The 18,693-nt window shown below is 37.7% G+C and overlaps 1 protein-coding gene across 1 annotated transcript; it reads left to right on the forward strand.

Moving 5' to 3' along the window:
* The first annotated feature begins 1,793 nt into the window (after window positions 1–1,793).
* LOC139735800 (uncharacterized) lies at window positions 1,794–9,533 on the forward strand. The gene is made up of 4 exons (XM_071646550.1): window positions 1,794–1,852; window positions 3,655–3,789; window positions 6,032–6,185; window positions 6,840–9,533. The coding sequence occupies exons 1-4, from the start codon at window positions 1,843–1,845 to the stop codon at window positions 7,255–7,257; spliced, it is 717 nt and encodes a 238-aa protein (XP_071502651.1). The 5' UTR covers window positions 1,794–1,842; the 3' UTR covers window positions 7,258–9,533.
* The last annotated feature ends 9,160 nt before the right edge of the window (window positions 9,534–18,693 follow it).

An 18,693-nucleotide genomic window follows, 5' to 3' on the forward strand; every position in this document is an offset into this window, starting at 1 on the left:
TACATTGATTTTCATAAAAATCTTCTCTGAAAAATATGACCTCGAAAAAGTGTTTGCTTTCTTTCTTTCTTTTTTGCTGAGTGTATTTTCTTTCTGAAAAAGTTCTTTCTGAAGTCCATTCTTTTCCAAGTCAGAAATTAACATATCTTCCCAGAATTTGTCCTCATTTGCATTTTCTTAATATTATTATAATGTTACTACTACTTGTACATGATTATTTATTTGACATTTCAGACATCTCTGCATAAACAGACAGAAACAAATTTGATTCAACATGACAAAGAATAAAATAATCATAACAGCAACAAAGTAGAAATGGACAACGAGGCCTAGGTGGTACATAAACAGGGCTCCCGGGAGCAAGAAAAAGTTAATCTCATTTCATAACTTTCTTTCTAACTATAGGGGAAAAAAGAGTGGAAGACAGTTTGGAAGAAAGTCGGGAAGAATTTCAGAATTCAGGTGTACCACTTAGGGAGAAATCCTGATTTAGGGAAACAAAACCTTTCTAGGAATACATTTTAAAATACCACCCTAACGCTCTTCTCATCACAAACTCTAGATAAGAATGATCCAACATGTCCAAGTGAGGTATCAAGTATGGGTACGGTAATAGCTTGTTTAAAGTGAGAATATAGGCAGAGGAATCCTATTCATAATTCTAATGTAGATTTTTGAGCTGATTTCGGTAGAAGAATCCATACATGTATGCAAAATATCGTACATGCTTTTGCTGTCTGAGACAAAGTACACTGTCATTATTGAAAATCAATTTTACTCTGCTCCCATGTGTTCGCAACATAAAGGAATCATGAATACCGATGCGGCAAAGGAATTGAAGATGAAAAGATTTTTATAGACTTAAGGCCGATGCTTACAACTTTCAGAATTAAGCCAAGCTCTTGATCCATCTGTCTTTGACTACGTAGTTTTAAAAAACGTGTTGCAAATGAAAATCTTGAATTCTGAAGTAAATGAAAGACTAGTGTTCATGTAATAATGGGATGGTGGAGAGAGATTTTTGAATGGAAGATATTTTGTAAGCCTGTAACGAACATGATATGTTTCTGCTGTGATCCACAGGCTTTTATAGTGCCCCTACATAATTACTCTATGAGCATACAATCGCTTGGGTTGTACAACATGCCACTGATCCCTAGCCATAGGTCTGCACCATCCTTTTGATCTTTATAGGAGGTACGACCTACAGAGATTTTTTTTTGCAGTACCAGGTATACTGCACCCCCATAGATTAAGTAGGGGTGCATGGTATATGATGTACCGGTACCAGGTATAGTTTTGATTGAGATGGGGTTTCAGGTTTACAACGTCTTTTTTATCAGAAAATTAGAAGCCTCTTAGAAAACTTCGAAGAGTATACAATGTTAAGAGGATTTCAAAGTTTATTTGCTGAAAATAGGTTTTGAAATGGCTGAGATATCCAAAAACAAAGAGGTCCTAACTGAAGTTGATGGGACCCACATTTTATTATCACCACTTTGTTTCACTGTGTTTGGGATATCTTAGCCATTTTAAAACTGATTTTCATCAAATAAACTTTGAATTCCTCGTAGAATTGTATGTTCAGTGATATTTCATAAATTTGGCTTGTAATTATCCTGCAAAAAAGTTAAAATCTGAACCCCCATCTCAACCAAAACTTCCCCTTCCTTGTGCATTCAAACCACTGATTCAAACACGTCACCAATGGTAGACCCCGTAGGGGATCCCCGGGAGTCGAGTCGGGGTAGTGATTGTCTGCTTATGATCGCCAGCTGGCGCTTTGGCGAGAGCAAGAAGTCAATGTCAGCGTGATCAGAATTCTATCTGTCTTCCTCATCAATGTACAATTGTAAGTATAGAATACTGATTCTTGACTTTTTTATTGCTGTGTATTAACAATTATGTTTCCTTTCCTGGATGCAGTAGTTACTTGCATCTATCTTCACTTCAGGTCAATCCAGGAACTCGCCATTCCCAAGCTCCGAGGTTCTCATCGAGCGTAGATTGAATAGTCCCATGTATTGATAAGAATGGAAGCTGGGGTCTGACGTCTGGTGACTGGAGAATTGCTAGAAGAAATGAACTTTTTATTGGCTAGCTTCCTAACGTATTACCCACATACTCACTGTACTGAACACTTGATTCTATGTCAAATATCAATTGCCAATTTTGCCGAATACAGAGAGGGTTCATCTTGCCTTGCCTTGCTATGTAAACTGTACAAGTAGGGTCTATCTAGACCTAGACAGAGTGAGAAAGATCCGTCTGTCCAACATGCTGTCCGGAGGAGTCTTTTTATTTTTTATTTTGTCGACATTATTGCTCTCCTCCATATACACTAAACAGCTGGTATAGGAGGGGATCTGTGAAGCCAGACGCAGTCTCCGCGGAACATTTCCCCCACGACCAAATACAGACCGATCTTTCGGTCAATGACTAATGTAAACTGGAAAAGCAAGCAAGCACTGAAGCAGTTTTAACAGTTTGTCTGGTTTTAATGCTCTAATGTTAGATCTTTAATCAGTTAATCTATCCGACACATGACATGGTCATCATTCATCTAATGAATGCAGGCCGCTCATAAGTTGTTCACAACGCCGTCCAAAATTAGACCACCTACTACATGTAGAAATCCATAAGATTCTAGAACCATATACTTTTGCGAACCTTGGCAAGCTAAGGGAGCTCGGAGGTCGAACCTTGCATTATGCAGCCATGCGGGTGCAGAAGATTAATTGGGTTTGTATCATTTGCATTGTTTTGATATAGTGTGAAATAAAGTAGACATCTTCTTAAGTGTCAAGTGATCGACCTATGCATAAATCAAGTTATTAAAGGCAATCTTGAAATGCTGGTACATTTGTACTGTGGTTGTATCAGTTTGATATGATGTAAGGTACCGGTACTCAGGATACAAAATGCTATGGAATCATTAATTTCACTTTTGTCGGAAACAAATTCCTGCATCCTGGTACTTTTTAAAATTTGCTGAAAACAGTTACACTCACACATTCTGACTTGGAAAAAAAATAGTTTAAGGAATGACATGTTCACAAAGAAGAGACATATAATACAGGCATGAGACTATAATTACATGTTCTACGCATTGTCTTCTGAGTGGTGAACAAAAAACTTTTTATTAAAATGTCCGATTGTTGCATTTTCAATGTCTGTCAGTGTGTTTAGCACACATATAGGATGAATCATTTCATTACCAATGCATATATGGCATACTTCCTTGTGGATTATAAACAGATCGATGGGAAATATCTGAGAAAATTTCTCATTCCTTATCTTAGTACCAATACTACACAAGATCTGGAATTTGATGTTGAATGACTCGAGCCTTTGCACAATTTTTCTTTGTTTCACACACACAAAAAGGAAGGTAGCGATGAACTATGAGTAAATTTGGAATCTATAGAATCACCTTAAAGTGAAATTTATTATAAAAACTTCCTATGTAAAGTTCTGATGAATATCATTGAAATGAACAAAGAGTAAGCTTCATAATGTTATTATGCCATTTGCTTTATGATTCTTAGATATGCCTTCTTGTATGTGTTTGCTTTTATCTCATTTGTTACTATTGGTGCTATGACAGTCTTAAACTCCTCTGACTTTGGATTATCTTCGTTCTTTTTTCCTTAGGTAGATATATGGAGGACCTGATTAGAGAAGTGGAGAAATACCCCTCCCTCTATGACAAACAATCCCCGTCATACAATGACACCAATGCTAGGTCCAGGATCTGGAAAAAGATTTCCAGAACACTGGATATGAAAGGTGAGCAAATGGATTTTGAGATTGACGATTCACATTTGTCTAGACATAGTTTATTGGAAGAACCGTGCAGTATGGCAGAGGCATACCAGTCACCATAGCACCATATATATATATATATATATATATATATATATATATATATGTATATATATTGAAACAATTAGAGAGGGAAAACTGACCAGAAACAAATAATATTAAGTTCTCACTTATATATATGTATACATATGTGTATCCTCAGTATATATATCTTTTTTTTTTCTTCCTTTTGTTTTTCAGTTAAGGGCAGATTCTGAAAGAGCAGGGTGTATGCCTTAAAATGACATATGAATTAATTCATGTGGACGCTCTTTACGTATCCAAATATTGGAAAGAAAGCAAACACTGAAAAGTGTGAACTGTAAAAAGAGGTTCTTAAGTATCGTACAGGGTCTTTTCAAGTGCTTTTAAATCTTCACCGGGCCGTGCTAGCTGTGCGATGAATGGGGGAAAAAACAAACAGAAACAAAACAAAACAGGATGTAATGCACTGTAGCAGCAACAATGAAGGGATTATCAGATTAAAGGGTGTGTACAGTTCTGGTCGAGTTGAAGATTTAGCTTTTAACGTTTTGTGAGATATTCAGAAACCACTCTATGAGATGTCAAAGAGCATGCGGTTCTAAGGGGTATCAAAAGTTTATTCGGTGAAAATCGGTTTTGAAATGGCTGAGATATCAAAAAACAAGGTGAAACAAAGAGATACTAATAAAGTTGGGGCATGTCGCCTTTTATTATTAGCACTTTTTTGGATATCTCAGCCATTTGAAAACCAATTTTCATCAAATAAACGTTGAATCCTTCTTAAAATTACATGCTCTTTCATATTTCATAAGAGGCTTTTCATTATCTCACTTAGGAATGTTCAAAACATGAATCCCTACCTCAACCAGTACTGTACAGTCCCTTTAAACTGAAATTGAGCTTGCTCTATGAACACCCTCTGTTCATGTTAATGCCGACTTGTCAGTAGCATTATCTTTTCAAAAGTTGAAAGTGAAAAGTGTGCAAAGGATTTTGAAGAGATGAAAAGTCGCCTCTAAGACATAACTGATCACACTCCTTAAAATAAAAAAAAAAAAAAAAAAAAAACAGTTGTAGAAAAACAGCTGAAACACACCGTTCCATTCGTTTTATGATCCCAGACTTAAAGATAGTGTAGAAAAAGTATAGCTCTTTCAGAAAATATGAAAAATTAAAGATTCACTTGGTTGGCCCATTTCACTTTTTTTTTAGTCTTCATGTAAAATCAAGGGGTGTGACATTTTTTTTTTTTTTGGTTTTGTGATGCACGTTTTGTAGTAAGAATTATGAACGAGATTTCTTTGTTTATAATAAAAAGAAACAATATAATTTGTTTTATCTATATTGAGTATCAATTTATTTGCCTGAAGTATCATTTTGGTACCGTAATTCAGCATACAGATTAAAAAAAATTATCAAGATTATTGTCAGTATACAAGAGGGAAAAATGTAATGTAAGATAAATTGTGGGGGAGGCATGTAGCTTTCATGTCAGTGTTGTGGGCGGCGCAATCTTTCTCTGGAATGTGTGCCATTTAGCTGCTGGAATGCCAAGAAGTGTTTTCCTTATTCCTAAGGGCATGTGAAAGCCGATAATTGTACAGTCTCATTTCCATTGCCTTTGCTTTTGTCGTAAGATATTCCCCAGGAAAAGGCCTTTCTGAGGTGTCATATTGAGTGGGAATGCCTAATTGTCAAAAAGGACGTAAGACACTCTTCTGAGCAGAGGTGCTCCAGGAAGGATGGCATTGTGTATGAAGTAGTTAGAATCATCTACATGTATTTTGTAGGGACTTCCCAAGCTGACTTGCTGCAAATATGCCCCCATCACTCTGAGAGCCTAATGCACCAGAATGGATGACTGTGTAACAGTAATCAGCATCATCTACTTGAGCAAGAATGGCATCGCCGAAAGTCCCAATTTAATTATAGAACACTCACCCTGAGTTGTCCAGAGCCCCTAGTAGAATATGTTTTCCATTGATTGGGCCGACACAGTAAGTTTGGAAACTTCTGTTTCCTTGAGTTTACTCTGTCACTAAGTCCTTCCATGATATCTCAGTTGGTTTTGGCATGTAGACAGGTTGCGGGATCCCCCACAATGTGTCACAAACAGTATAACAGCAGAATGAAACATACATTGCCTGATATGTGTACATATTTTACTATTGCTTCATTGCAGAAACAAAAGCACGGCAGCGTTGGATCAACCTGAGGGGGGACTACACCAAGCACGTGAGGAGGCAAAAAGAATTCAGGAATGGTCCTAATTTGGACGGTGCAAAAAAATTTAGATATGCAGAGCAGATGGAATTTTTGAGGCCCCATTTACGAAAGTAAGTGACTAAAAACTCTTTGGAGTATCATATATATATATTTTTTTTTTTTTTTCTAAAAAATTGTCAAATCTTAAGTTAGTACAGTGGACTACCATTGTATCGAAGTCCTTTCAGCAGTTTTCTTTCGTAATATTTAAATTTTGTTATAACTGTGAAAAAATAAACAATAGAAATACATAGAGTGGAAAAAATTGCAGGTAGGGCCTATGTCTAAAATTTGGGGGAAAAAAGCAAGAACAAAACAACATAAAACAGGACAGAACAACAATTAATGATATACGTGTACGTATACTGGTATCAGTGATTATTACATAACTGGAAGGCAGGATTACATGTACATGAATTCGCAGTGCAGAGTACATGTACATGTATATCCTTTATTGTCTCTCCTCAGTGTAGACATAGAAGCACACTGCTTGATAACATTCCTCACATTTTGTGGCTGAAATATCTTACTGTGTATCGCAACCCCCACCCACTGACTGGGGGATTGATTTCACCTTCCTACATATATATCTGTTATCCTTCCGCACTCATTTATCACCCTCCATCTCATTCTTACTTCATGCTTTTGAGTCATTTTGATTTTACAAATTACATGTAGTAATTTTGTTTGTTTGTATTCTTTCACTGTCATTCGCATTGATTTAGGACAACCGCTAAGATGGCAAGTGAGGCAGACGGCAGTTTTCAAGAGCATGATTACCTGGCACAAGGTGATTCTGGTAAAGAGGAAATACTAGGAGAAGAACAACCGGACATTCTTCCACGCGAGAGTGAAGAAGCAGGGACCTCCTCCAGTGGACCCCAGTCACGCCCTCTTCCTCGGAAAAGACTCATGAAGAAGAGAAAATTGGAATTGCAGGACGCGATGCTTGACTTCTTTCGATCCAGAAGAGAATTGTCTGAAGTGAGCCCATTTTTTGTTCACATCTCCCAAACGGTCGAAAGGCTGCCACGCCTCGTTCAGCTCCAATTACGATCCCAGATCTATAATTTAGTTAGTCAAGCTGAAATTGAAAACCAAACTGAAATTGAAAACCTCGCTGAAAGCGATGGATATTTTTAAACAAAAATACAAAATTACAGTGCACAACACTGGCCATGTTTCTTGTCAGATTTTTATGCCTCCACCCGAAGGGTGCCAGAGGCATTACGTTTTCGGGTTGTCCGTCCGTACGTATGTCCGTATGTCCTTACGTCCCTATGTCCATTCCCATTTGTTTACGTGATAACTTGGGTAATATTGAGTGGAATTTTACCAAACTTGGTCCAGGTGTAAAGTATGATGAGGCAATTACTTGATTAGATTTTGGGTAAAATTAGGTGTGGTCAAAGGTTAAAAGTGGAAGGTCAAATCATGAAATTGTATCCGTTTACGCGATAACTCGAAAGAAGCAAATTTCTCCAAATGTTGTCCAAGGATGACATACGATAGGGCAATTACTTGATTAGTTTTTTAGTGAAATCGGCCAGAGGTCAAAGGTCAAAAGTCAAGGTCAAATCCTAAAATTTATCTGTTTATGCAATAATTCAAGACTGGCTGAAGTGAATTTCACCAAACTTGGTCCAAGGATGACATTTGATAAGCAATTAATTATGTAGTCTTATGAAACTATAGGGGCTTAGAGTATACTATGAACATGGACCTAATACACAAGGACATTCTTCATTGTATCGTTAATTAATGCACCTGTACATCTTAAAAGTGCCACATAGACATTTTTAGCAGACATGGCGCAGATAATCAGACAGATTGAAAAGCACCAATAAACACGAACAACAACACACTACAATGTAGGATGCATCTGTTCATCACCACATTTGAAAAATTTTAATCTGCCACCTGAAATCCATTCGAAATCAAAAACATCCTCGCATTAAAAATGTTTTTGTCACCTGTTACATATATGGTAAAATAGAATAGGCCTAAGCCCTATGTGGATTACAATTATTTGTGTTTTTATGGAGGAAAAGGGTGAATTACGGATGTATTTTAAGAGCGATGAAAATCTGTCGCCCCAGCTGATTTCCGATCCTTCTTCCTTTCTACTCATTCTTTGTAACTGTATTCCATTTTAGATAGATACCTGCGATTACATTCTGAAAATGGATCACAATAAAAGTACAGATAGTGGGTAATGTTGCGGCCTGAATTTTAAGTTTGTTGTAACCGGAATTAGGGAACGGCTTCGGTGAAAGTAATGCTGTTTCTTCAATACCTTGTGTGTAGACTGTAATATGATTATATATATTTGTGTATTGCATAATATATGTTTTCCCTCTGTGTTCATTGCATCTTGCAAATGCAATTGCATGGCCTGTTTCTCAGTGATTTTAAATAGGACAGTCTGATACATATCACAGTAATGCATTCATTGAAGGTTATATTTTTGTGCATTTTGTAAATTGAACTTGCAGACTCGTATTGTGGAAGACAAATCTAAAAGACAGTGGCAGTTGTATTCTTCTATAGGTGAATTACCTGCATTTTATGTACAGTTTGACCTCGATTATCCGGCCATGTCGGAACCAGCGCTCATCCGGATAAGCGAATTGGCCGGATATGGGAGACACTATGTTAATGTGATAGCTGCCGTCCAAGCTGCCGTCCCAGTGCACTGGCTGCTAGGCAGGCAGCGTACCCCGCAACTTTCCTGTTAGCTTCTTCAATAAACGATCGCGATATGGCCTCGACTGCACCATGATTTACTGACAAGTTTTCCATCTATGTTCTTATGGTGAATTTATAGATCATGACTGCTTACTTTTACGATGACAATGTGGTGTGAATTTATGTTAGTTCTGTCGGGTATATTGTAGGTAAATCATGTGTGTTTTGTAGAAATTTTAATTGAATTTAAAGTCATTGTTTTTTCTCAATTTTTGGATGAAAAAAAAAAGTCCTTTTCTGTGTGAATGCGTCCGGATAATGATTTCCGGATAAAAGGAGGCCGGATAATGGAAGTCAAACTGTATGTGAAAAACATGCTACTTCATGATGACAGAATTATTACATATTTGTTGTTTTGTTTTTACTCACTGTGAAGCTAACTATGGCTTGAAGCATTTTAATGTGCTTGAGTAACCATTATGTTACTTTATTAGACGATCATTTGACTTCGTGTAGAGTACAATTTATGGTTAGGGTTAGATTCAGTCAGTAACTATATTGAGAGTGTATAATGATGTCAAAAAGCTGGTCAATATCCGGTGTGTGGCGTATGAGTGCGCTGTCAGCTGACGATATTAGGTGTAGACACAAGTGTCAAATCTAGACCTCTTATTTTTGTTGTTGTGCTGCCCTCAGTAATTCAATTTATCACAGAGTGAGGACTTAATTGTATAGTGTAAAGTTTCTTTATCTTGGCCTTATTCTTCAAAATAAAGAAATGTGTAAATATGCTCAATGTTTTGGGGGTTTTGATGAACTTATCATTGCCAAAAATCAGTCCATGTGTATTTGACTGGGTGCGTGAGCATGCTTGCAGTTGAAAATATGTTTATGCCTGCACATGAAGTGCGTAACTAATTATACAGTGTGCATGACTTCTGACACAATAAATGTAAATACTCATGTACAGTATGTATGTATGAATATTCATGCTATTCATGCTACCATACCGTTAAAGCAAAGCCAAGCACATGCATGTTCATCGGTAGTATATGATATAAATATATATATATATCCGTTGGGTATATATCCGTCGGGATAGTTTGTTGAGGACTGAAAAGTGCTCAATGCTGTAAAGCAGAGCAGAGCAGAGAAGAGAAGATTGCGACAGCGTGAAACCGCCGGTAGCAGACAAGGCACCAAAACACAGGTACGCCTATATATGAATATATATATGTATATATACATATATATGTATATATGTATATAGGTGTGTGTACATGTATTATATGTGTATTATATAATGTTTATCTATATAATGCATACACACATACACACACACACACAATTACACACACACGCGTGGAGAGATAACAACGATCAAATGAAAATCCATCTAGATATCCCCAAAGCAATTAATAAACAATAAATCGTCTAGATGTAAAGATGCCATGTACCGTCGCCATGTTTTGATCTGATACAGTCAGTAGGTCTTCTTGTAAGACTTGGACATGCGTACAGTGCACTCCCGTTATAACGGATACGATTATAACGAAATTCCGGTTACAACGAGTTAAAATTCAGGCCGCAATATATACACTCTGTAATTTTACTTATTTGTTCAACGAAATTTCGATATAACAAAAGAAAACTACTGGTCCCGAGGATTTCGTTATAACGAGAGTCCAGTACTTGAATTCATATTCATGACTTAATACAAGGGGGTGTGGGTGGGGGTCGCATATATAATGATAGAAGAACGGAAAAAGGAGATGTATGGGTCTAAATAAAATATAATGGCCGATATGGCGGTACATGTATATCATCCTCTCTGCGAAATTATGTACAAGTAGCACTGCCAACCTGGCCCTCGCAACATAACAGAGGGAGTCGAGCGAGGACCAAAGCCCAAGCTTGACATTTACTGCCAGGGAGGTGAGAGACGTCACCTCCCCGTCATGACTAAAGGCAAATAATTCATATGGACGCCACTGAAATCGGCTGTTACAACCCCTATATTTGCGACAGCAATTTTCCTTAGAGACGCTTGCTAGTTTCTTTTTGTTTTTTTTTTTTTTGGCTGAGTTGCTATCAAACAGACACACTAACAAACAGAAAACAAAATGAAGCAAGCGACACAACGTATTCCAAGCTCTTTTGAGTGCGTGACGGATTAAATGAAATAGATATTCGGTATAAACTTATCTGTATAATGATCCGCCTGTGCTAAAATTATGCGCTATGCATTTTATTCACGGTCATAGCGAACACATTATTGTGTCGATGCAGGCCTAGATACTGCGACTGTACGCATGAGAAGAATTCTCTTCCCATTGTCACACCGAGGTCTCGAAGTTTAAAGCTTTCCTATTGGCAGATTGGTGTGAAGATCGAGGTTAATCGATAATTTTACATCTCGGGGTTAAGTTCGCATCACACAGGCAATATTTGTCAATAAACCACAAACCTTCAGTATAGCACAATGCTCAAGATAACATCCCATTGATTTTCTCACGTTATCTTCTTATTCTATGTCACGTATGATAAAAGGGAGAAGTTTTTTTTTCTTCAATAGAGGACAGGGTGTATATTTTTCTTCATATTTGGGATATGATTCACGGCGTGTACGTGTCTGCTGCGATCTGTAAGCCTATGACTGCTTTTCTATTTGTTGGCAACATAAAATTTGAATGGATTTTGACGAAATATTCGAGGAATCGCAGAAATAGGCCAGTTGAGTATGATTACTCTTCGATAGTGATCCGGTCATCGTCTGATTCTAAGAAGTTGAACAAGCACTATCACGAACATTTTGTAAACCTCCAAATAATCCTCACAACGTCATATAATTGGATCCGTTATACACGTACAGTGGAATATCTTGGATCCAGCGATTTTAGGAATGATTAATAATTCAGGCTTGTGGAACCCCGCAAACATTCATTGTTGCTAAACAACAATAATGAGCTTCCCTACTGACGGAGGTTATCGTACCGCTCATCAAGCATCAAGTATAACAGCATCCCATATGAACATTCAAGCTTTCCTTGTAATAAGCGCCGGCTTTCTGTAAGCTCTAACAGTTACTACACGCTGGCTTTTTGTGATTCGAGTGCCTATAAGACTCTGAAAAATCCAATCGTCTTTCCTCGCAGCCACTGCAATCAAGATTCACAGAGACCACATGCTAGTTTTGCTTTGAATTGAGCTCCGAAATGAGGCTGTAATTCTGTGGGAGTTTATAAGAACTATACCAATCACTAAAAATCACTCATATAAGATACACAAAAAATAAAAAAGCCAGCGTGCATGCAGTAGTTATGGAAAGCGAGGTTATTATTAGGAAAGTTCGATGAACAAAAGGAAGTGTCTTATACAAAAAAGTGCGTGTTATGTGTTAAGGGTTTGGATTATTTCAAACCCTGAATGCAAATCTTCTACATGAATTCAAGCTTTCTGGATCGCTAGATCCAAGACATTGGGAGGTGCATGCTCTGTCATTCTCGACAAGATACAGAATCTTGATAATTGTTCGTTACGTTGTACTAAATTATTAGAATCAGACCTCGAGACGGATGGTGATTGAAAAGTATTACTAAAGTAACTGGTCCATTTCTGACATTCCTCGACAATTTTGTCAAAATCTGTTCCAATTATTTTGGGGTAAAGCATGAATGACAGCAAAAACAGACGGACAGTCAGACAGACGTACGTCGTAAATCAGATGCCCATTATGAAGACCAAGAAATCATCATCAACAATGGCCAATAAACTTCCCTTTTTTTCAATTCACGTGATGTAGAATCAGAAGATACTGAAAAAAATCCATGGCATCTTATTTTGCGCATTGTGCGATTATCAAGTCACTAAAGGTTTGAGGTTTATTGACAACTATTGTCTGTATAATGCGCACTTAACCCCGAGATGTAACTATTGATTAACCTCAATCTTTTACACCAATATGAAAGCTTTAAACCTTGAGACCTTGGCGTGACAATGGAAACGGAATTCTTTTCATATCCAACAGTCGCAGTATAGGCCTTCATCGACATACGAATTGTTCGCTGCATGGGAAGTGACCGTGGATAAAATACACATAACGTGTAGTACGTTTCAGCAAAGTTGATCATCATACAGGATACATGAGTGTAGTTAGAGAACAGAGTTTCAATTTTATATAATGAAAAGAACAGGGAATAAACGCTGTTTTGGTTTGCTTTATCTTAATTTTGTTCGTTTGTATGTTTGTTTGATAGTAAAAAAAAAAATCCCAAGTGACAGAAAGATAAGCTATCAAATACCTTTCAACTGGTTTTAGTGGCGTCCGCATCAACTAACTGTGCTACTGTTATCCTTCAGTTATGGCACCCTGGGCTCTAAAGTCGTCTCACACAACTCCCTCTTACTTGTCTTTCTGAATGCGAGGGCGCGGTGTCGGGAAATTTAGAAAAAAAAGGAGGTAATAGCCGTTAGCGCCAAGAGCAAAGGCTATACATCCTAACATTATGTAGAATCAAAATTAATTATTAAACAAAGATTTGGTATCAATATTATTTAGGAATGATAAACGCAAAATAATCAACAACGACCCATTTTTTTTTGCGTTATGGAATAAATCATCACCACTTGCTGTAGTCATTCTATGGGGGGCAGTTAAGTAGCTCACGACTTAATTGTGCGAGGATTAGTGCCCTTATAAGGCCAATGGAGATGCCTTGGCTGGGGAAATTGTATTTTGACTTCTTGGAGATATAGGAGTCTGAGCTTGGCCGTCTTGAAGAAAAGACCTGAATTAGAATGTTGTTGCAGCAACCGAAGTAATCCTATGTCTGAGTGACTATATTATTCCTGTCTCCATATTCTAAGAATGCAACAATATATATATATATATATATATATATATATATATATATACATATATATCATATATATATATATATATATATATATATCATATATATATATATATATATATATATATATATATATATAACTCCCTGAAAAAATCGAGTGAAAATGTTTATTTTCACTCATTTTGGAGTGACCTCAGGGATCACTCGAAGATTTTGGAGTGATCCCTGAGGTCACTCTAAAACGAGCGAAAATGAATATTTTCACTCAAAATTCATTTTAATTTCACTCTAAATTCACTCTTTTTTTGTATTCCCTCCTTCAAGAGTGAATATTTTCATTAGATTTTTTTTTTTTTGGAGAGTATATAACGTTCATATATTGTACATAATCATACAGTGGGTGTGATTTGTAGATATAGAATCATCACATACACTGTACTATTTACACACCTCAATCATCAACATAACCATAGTTTCAATAATCCGGTTCAGACTTAAATCAAGTGCAGATTGGTAGAAATGACTTTTTTCCCCCTGTTGATTAGGTATCTCACTTTTTTCCAAAGTGACGTAATGCATAAGCTTGCAGACATAAAAATTTTCGGAATTCGTCCAATGTGTTCAAACAAAGAATGAAGATGACTAGAATAGGCGACCATAACAACAACGGTCATTTCATCATTTTGTATTGAATTAACAACCTTTTACATTAATATTGAACAATATTAGGTTTGCAGTCAGTGTATGTTCTGCCAAGCATATATGATTATTACGTGAATAATCATATATCACAGATGCCTATCTTAGAGAATTTAAAATCCAACATGACTGTTGGTACAAAGACCTTTATTTGGTCATGCACAGAGTGGAACCCATTGTATGCACTCATACAGTGAAACCCCGTTGTACACTACAGATGGGATTTCACTGAACACCCAATCAAACACACATGGACAGATTTTTGACAATACAGTACTTAAGTCACACAATGTAAATTTATGATTTTTATAAAAGAAGACAAATTTCTTTATTTTGAGAGCATAAAACCACGATGAAGAAAATATACACTGTACAAGTTTAAGCTTTGACTCTGATGAATTGAATCACCGTGGGCAGCACCAATAAAAATAACACATCTAACTTTGACACTCATACCTCTGATATCAGTGGGTAACCCACAAACGCACACTCACACACATGCGCACACACGCACACACACACCAGTGGCAGATCCAGAGGGCACAACCGACACATGCCCCCATTTATTTTTCATTAAAATCAAAAGAAATAAAAAGAAAAAAATGAAATGAAACCCGGAAGGGGCACCAGAAATTTAAGTTGCACCCCCCTTTACAGAATTCCTGGATCTGCGCGCCCCTGCACACACACACACACACACAAGCACGTGCGCACACACGTACATAAACACACACATAAGCAGGAATGTCAACCAGCTTCTTCCAATCAACGTCTCCTCTCATTTAGTGCTGATTACATGAAAACCTAACCTTTGACATCTGCATGTGGCTTTGCATCATTGTAGTCTACATGAAGTCAAAAGTCTAATACACTGTACATGTAAAATCCTGTTATGTTTACCAAGTACTTACAGGTGTATTTACCATTTGCAGATGAAACAAAAACCCAGCATTAAATGAGTGCTTTAAAATAGTTCCAAAATGTAAGTTTGAGATAGAAAAAAAAAACACTGTGAAAATCAAAATGATCAATGTTAAGAATAGTTAAATAGTGTTGAGTTATGGTTTAAGAAAAAAGTGATAAAATTTCAGGCCTGAAAATGTTATATGGTAGGATGTCTTGTGATAACCGACCTCCATATGCATCAAATGTAATATCTGGAACATTTTTTAAATCACTGTCCTAAGGTAAACAGAACCTTTAACAAATGCTTAAGCCATAGTTATCAAAGACATAAAAACAAAAAAGTAGTTACGCGGTGCGTAATATATGGCGGAAGTAGCATTTTGCAGCAAAATGTATACAGGACAAAAATCAGGTCAAAGGTATGGTCAAAATTCTGTGTACAAGTTTTGCAGCCCTCACCTAGTGCCATCACATAAAGCAAATGAATTGAAATCGGGTTAGAAATGGCGAAGGAGTAGCATTTTGTAGCAAAATGTACAATACAGGTCAAAAATCAAGGTCAAAGGTCAAAATTCTGTGTAGAAGTTTTGAAACCTAGTGCCATCACATGAAGCAAACGGAATCGAAATCGGGTTAGAAATGAGTAGCATTTTGTAGCAAAATGTCAATATAGGTCAAAAATCAAGGTCAAAGGTACAAAGGTCAAAATTCTGTGTAGAAGTTTTGAAGCCCTCACCTAGTGCCATCACATATCGAAATCGGGTTAGAAATGGCGGAGTAATTTTGTAGCCAATGTCTGGTCAAAAATCAAGGTCAAAGGTCAAAATTCTGTGTAGAAGTTTTGAAGCCCTCACTAGTGCCATCACATAAAGCAACAGAATCGAAATCTAGAAAAAGAGTAGCATTTTGTACAAAATGTACAATATACAAATGTCAAGGTCAAAGGTCGCAACTGAAATTCAAAGTTTCAAAGCTCCCATGTAGTGCTATCATATAAAGCAAACATCAAAATTGGCTCATAAATGACAGAGAAGTAGCAAATTGAAGATTTTTCACACACGGACGCACACACGGACGCACACACGGACGCACACACGGACGCACACACGGACACACAAGAGCCCGTTTCATAGTCCCCTGCTCGAACTCGTTCGGCGGGGACAACAATGCAACGACAAGGTGCAATCATCTAGATTATGATCATGTAGTCACATGCTGTTCATATAGACGAACTGCAAAATACTTCACCACTTCACCAAGGTCTTGGAGAATTAGGATTGCTACTGTAAATTGTCTAACGTAACAGGAGTCTGCAATTTCAATTTACAAACTGCACACACACACACACACACACACACACAAATAACACTTCAAGAAATGCATTACTGTAACATATCAGGCTGCCTCACTTAAAATCACTCAGAAACAGGCTACATTGCTGGATGCACTGAACACAGAGGTAAAGTACATAATGTACACTGTATATGGGATAAAAATGTAATTACAGTGTACATTATACAAAAGGCATTTACGAAATAGCATTACTTTCACCTTCATTTAAGATTTTGAACCCTACGAAAAATGGAATGTTGAGGGTAGTATCATCCCAAAAAGCAAATAGAGTGTGGATTTGGCTTTCATACACACTAGTTCAATATTTCAACAACACTCATGGCAACACACCATCTGCATGGTGAACAGAATATATCCATGAAACCATGACCTTTGAGTTTATAAAAGAAAGAACATACATTTTTGGAAAAGATCTTGAGGCATTACATGGGTATAGGGGGGGGGGGGGATTTGAGAATTTGACCATGAACTTTTACCCCATGACCCAAAGTGTCCCACAATAATCACCGACAGGCAGTACATGCCTATGAACTAAGTTTCATGAAGATTCCTTCACCCGGTCTAAGGCAATTACTCCCTGGGCAATTACCCCGTATCCTTTCCTTGACCCTAACCCTAATCCTAATCCTGAACCTAATCCTAGCCCTAACCCAATCTCTATACCCTAAACCTAATAATAACCCTAATCTTCACTCTAACCTTATCACTAACCTGTATTAAGCAGGGGGGGGGGGGGGCAATTGCCCCCAGTGGGTAACTATCCTGATAAGATATAGCCATTTCGGAGGTATGGAGAAAATAAGTGCAATTTTAGCATTTTCACTTGACCCTTGACCAAATGGTCCAAACTTTCCCTGTTGAGTCTTTATTGGATAATACATGTATACACTCACTTTCAAGAAAATATTGTCAAGCATTGCATAGATATGGGGGCAAATAATTGTGACACCCTAAGCAAACAGACTCCTTCCCCCTCCCGTTTTTTTAGAAGTTCTGGACAATTGTATTAATTCAAATGAGAGAACATAGTCTCACACATTTGATCCATCCACCCCTAAAAGCCAGAGTTAACAAAACTTTTTTCAAATTCAGAGAAAAATGACATCGCTCAGATGGATGTGGTTTTGAGCACACTTTCATCCCTGCATCTTGACCGGACATGTTATCTTTCTCTGCTCACAGATAAAAAAATGATATGGGATTTTCAATTCAACCCAGTTACACGAGGCCTGGGTAACATTTCTGGCGACCCTGCCAAGACCCAATGGGGCTGGAGATCTGATTTTGCTTGTAGCAGAGTGCACTGTGATGCAAGTGAAATAGACGAAGTACCAGCTGAGAACATGGAGTGTGCTGATGACAAGCAGCCTTTGACCCAGTCTAAGAAGACCAGCAACACCAAGAGCCACGTGACGGTGAACACTGGCCGATTGGCCCAGGCCCTATAAAAGTAGAAATTCCATATATTGGCCAGTTGGTAATCCTGGACGTGAGATCTCATCACAGAACCCAGGGACTACCACCGACAGTCATGAGGCACCTGCATCAGGACCAACACCACCACCCCAGAAGGGCAATAGAGGATCAACCTTCAGTCTGCTCGAAGACTGCACCTGAGGGAGATGAAACAGAGACTCAAGACAACAACTGGTCCAGCCACCACTATCACCCTACCCACCACCTGAAGTAACAACGTCACTGACCCTATGAGATGTTCTTCTAAGAAGGAATGACAACAGGGAGATTGAAAATGCTGGACTGCTAAGTGTTGATACTCTCTCGAGAGAATACATTCATTTCTTCTGACAAATAATGCTGGCCAAGCTAGCAACCCATTTAAGTGGGTTACTTGGCTTGATAATTATTTTTTTTCAGATCGTTAGCCAGTAGTGCATACTGCAACAGGAAGAAAAACCTACCACCACTACCAAGAGAGCTGGTCTATCTACAGCTTGTGGCACCTTGGAGTCAGACAGCCACAGGTGACCAGTTTGTGCTGTTTGACCAAACCCTGCCAGACAACAGAAACAGGATCATCTGCTTTTGCTCAGAGGAGGACGTGCATAAACTCTGTGCCATC

This window comes from Diadema antillarum, unplaced genomic scaffold, assembly GCF_040938485.1.
Source record: "Diadema antillarum isolate AM-2024a unplaced genomic scaffold, OU_Dant_1.0 seq00000597_RagTag, whole genome shotgun sequence".
Taxonomy (NCBI): Eukaryota; Metazoa; Echinodermata; class Echinoidea; order Diadematoida; family Diadematidae; genus Diadema; species Diadema antillarum.

Bases quoted from the DNA above. Each gene is read 5' to 3' on its own strand.
- LOC139735800 (XM_071646550.1), top strand. The intron at 3,790-6,031 runs GTGAGCAAATGG...GCTTCATTGCAG, and splicing joins CAGAACACTGGATATGAAAG to AAACAAAAGCACGGCAGCGT. The intron at 6,186-6,839 runs GTAAGTGACTAA...GCATTGATTTAG, and splicing joins TTGAGGCCCCATTTACGAAA to GACAACCGCTAAGATGGCAA.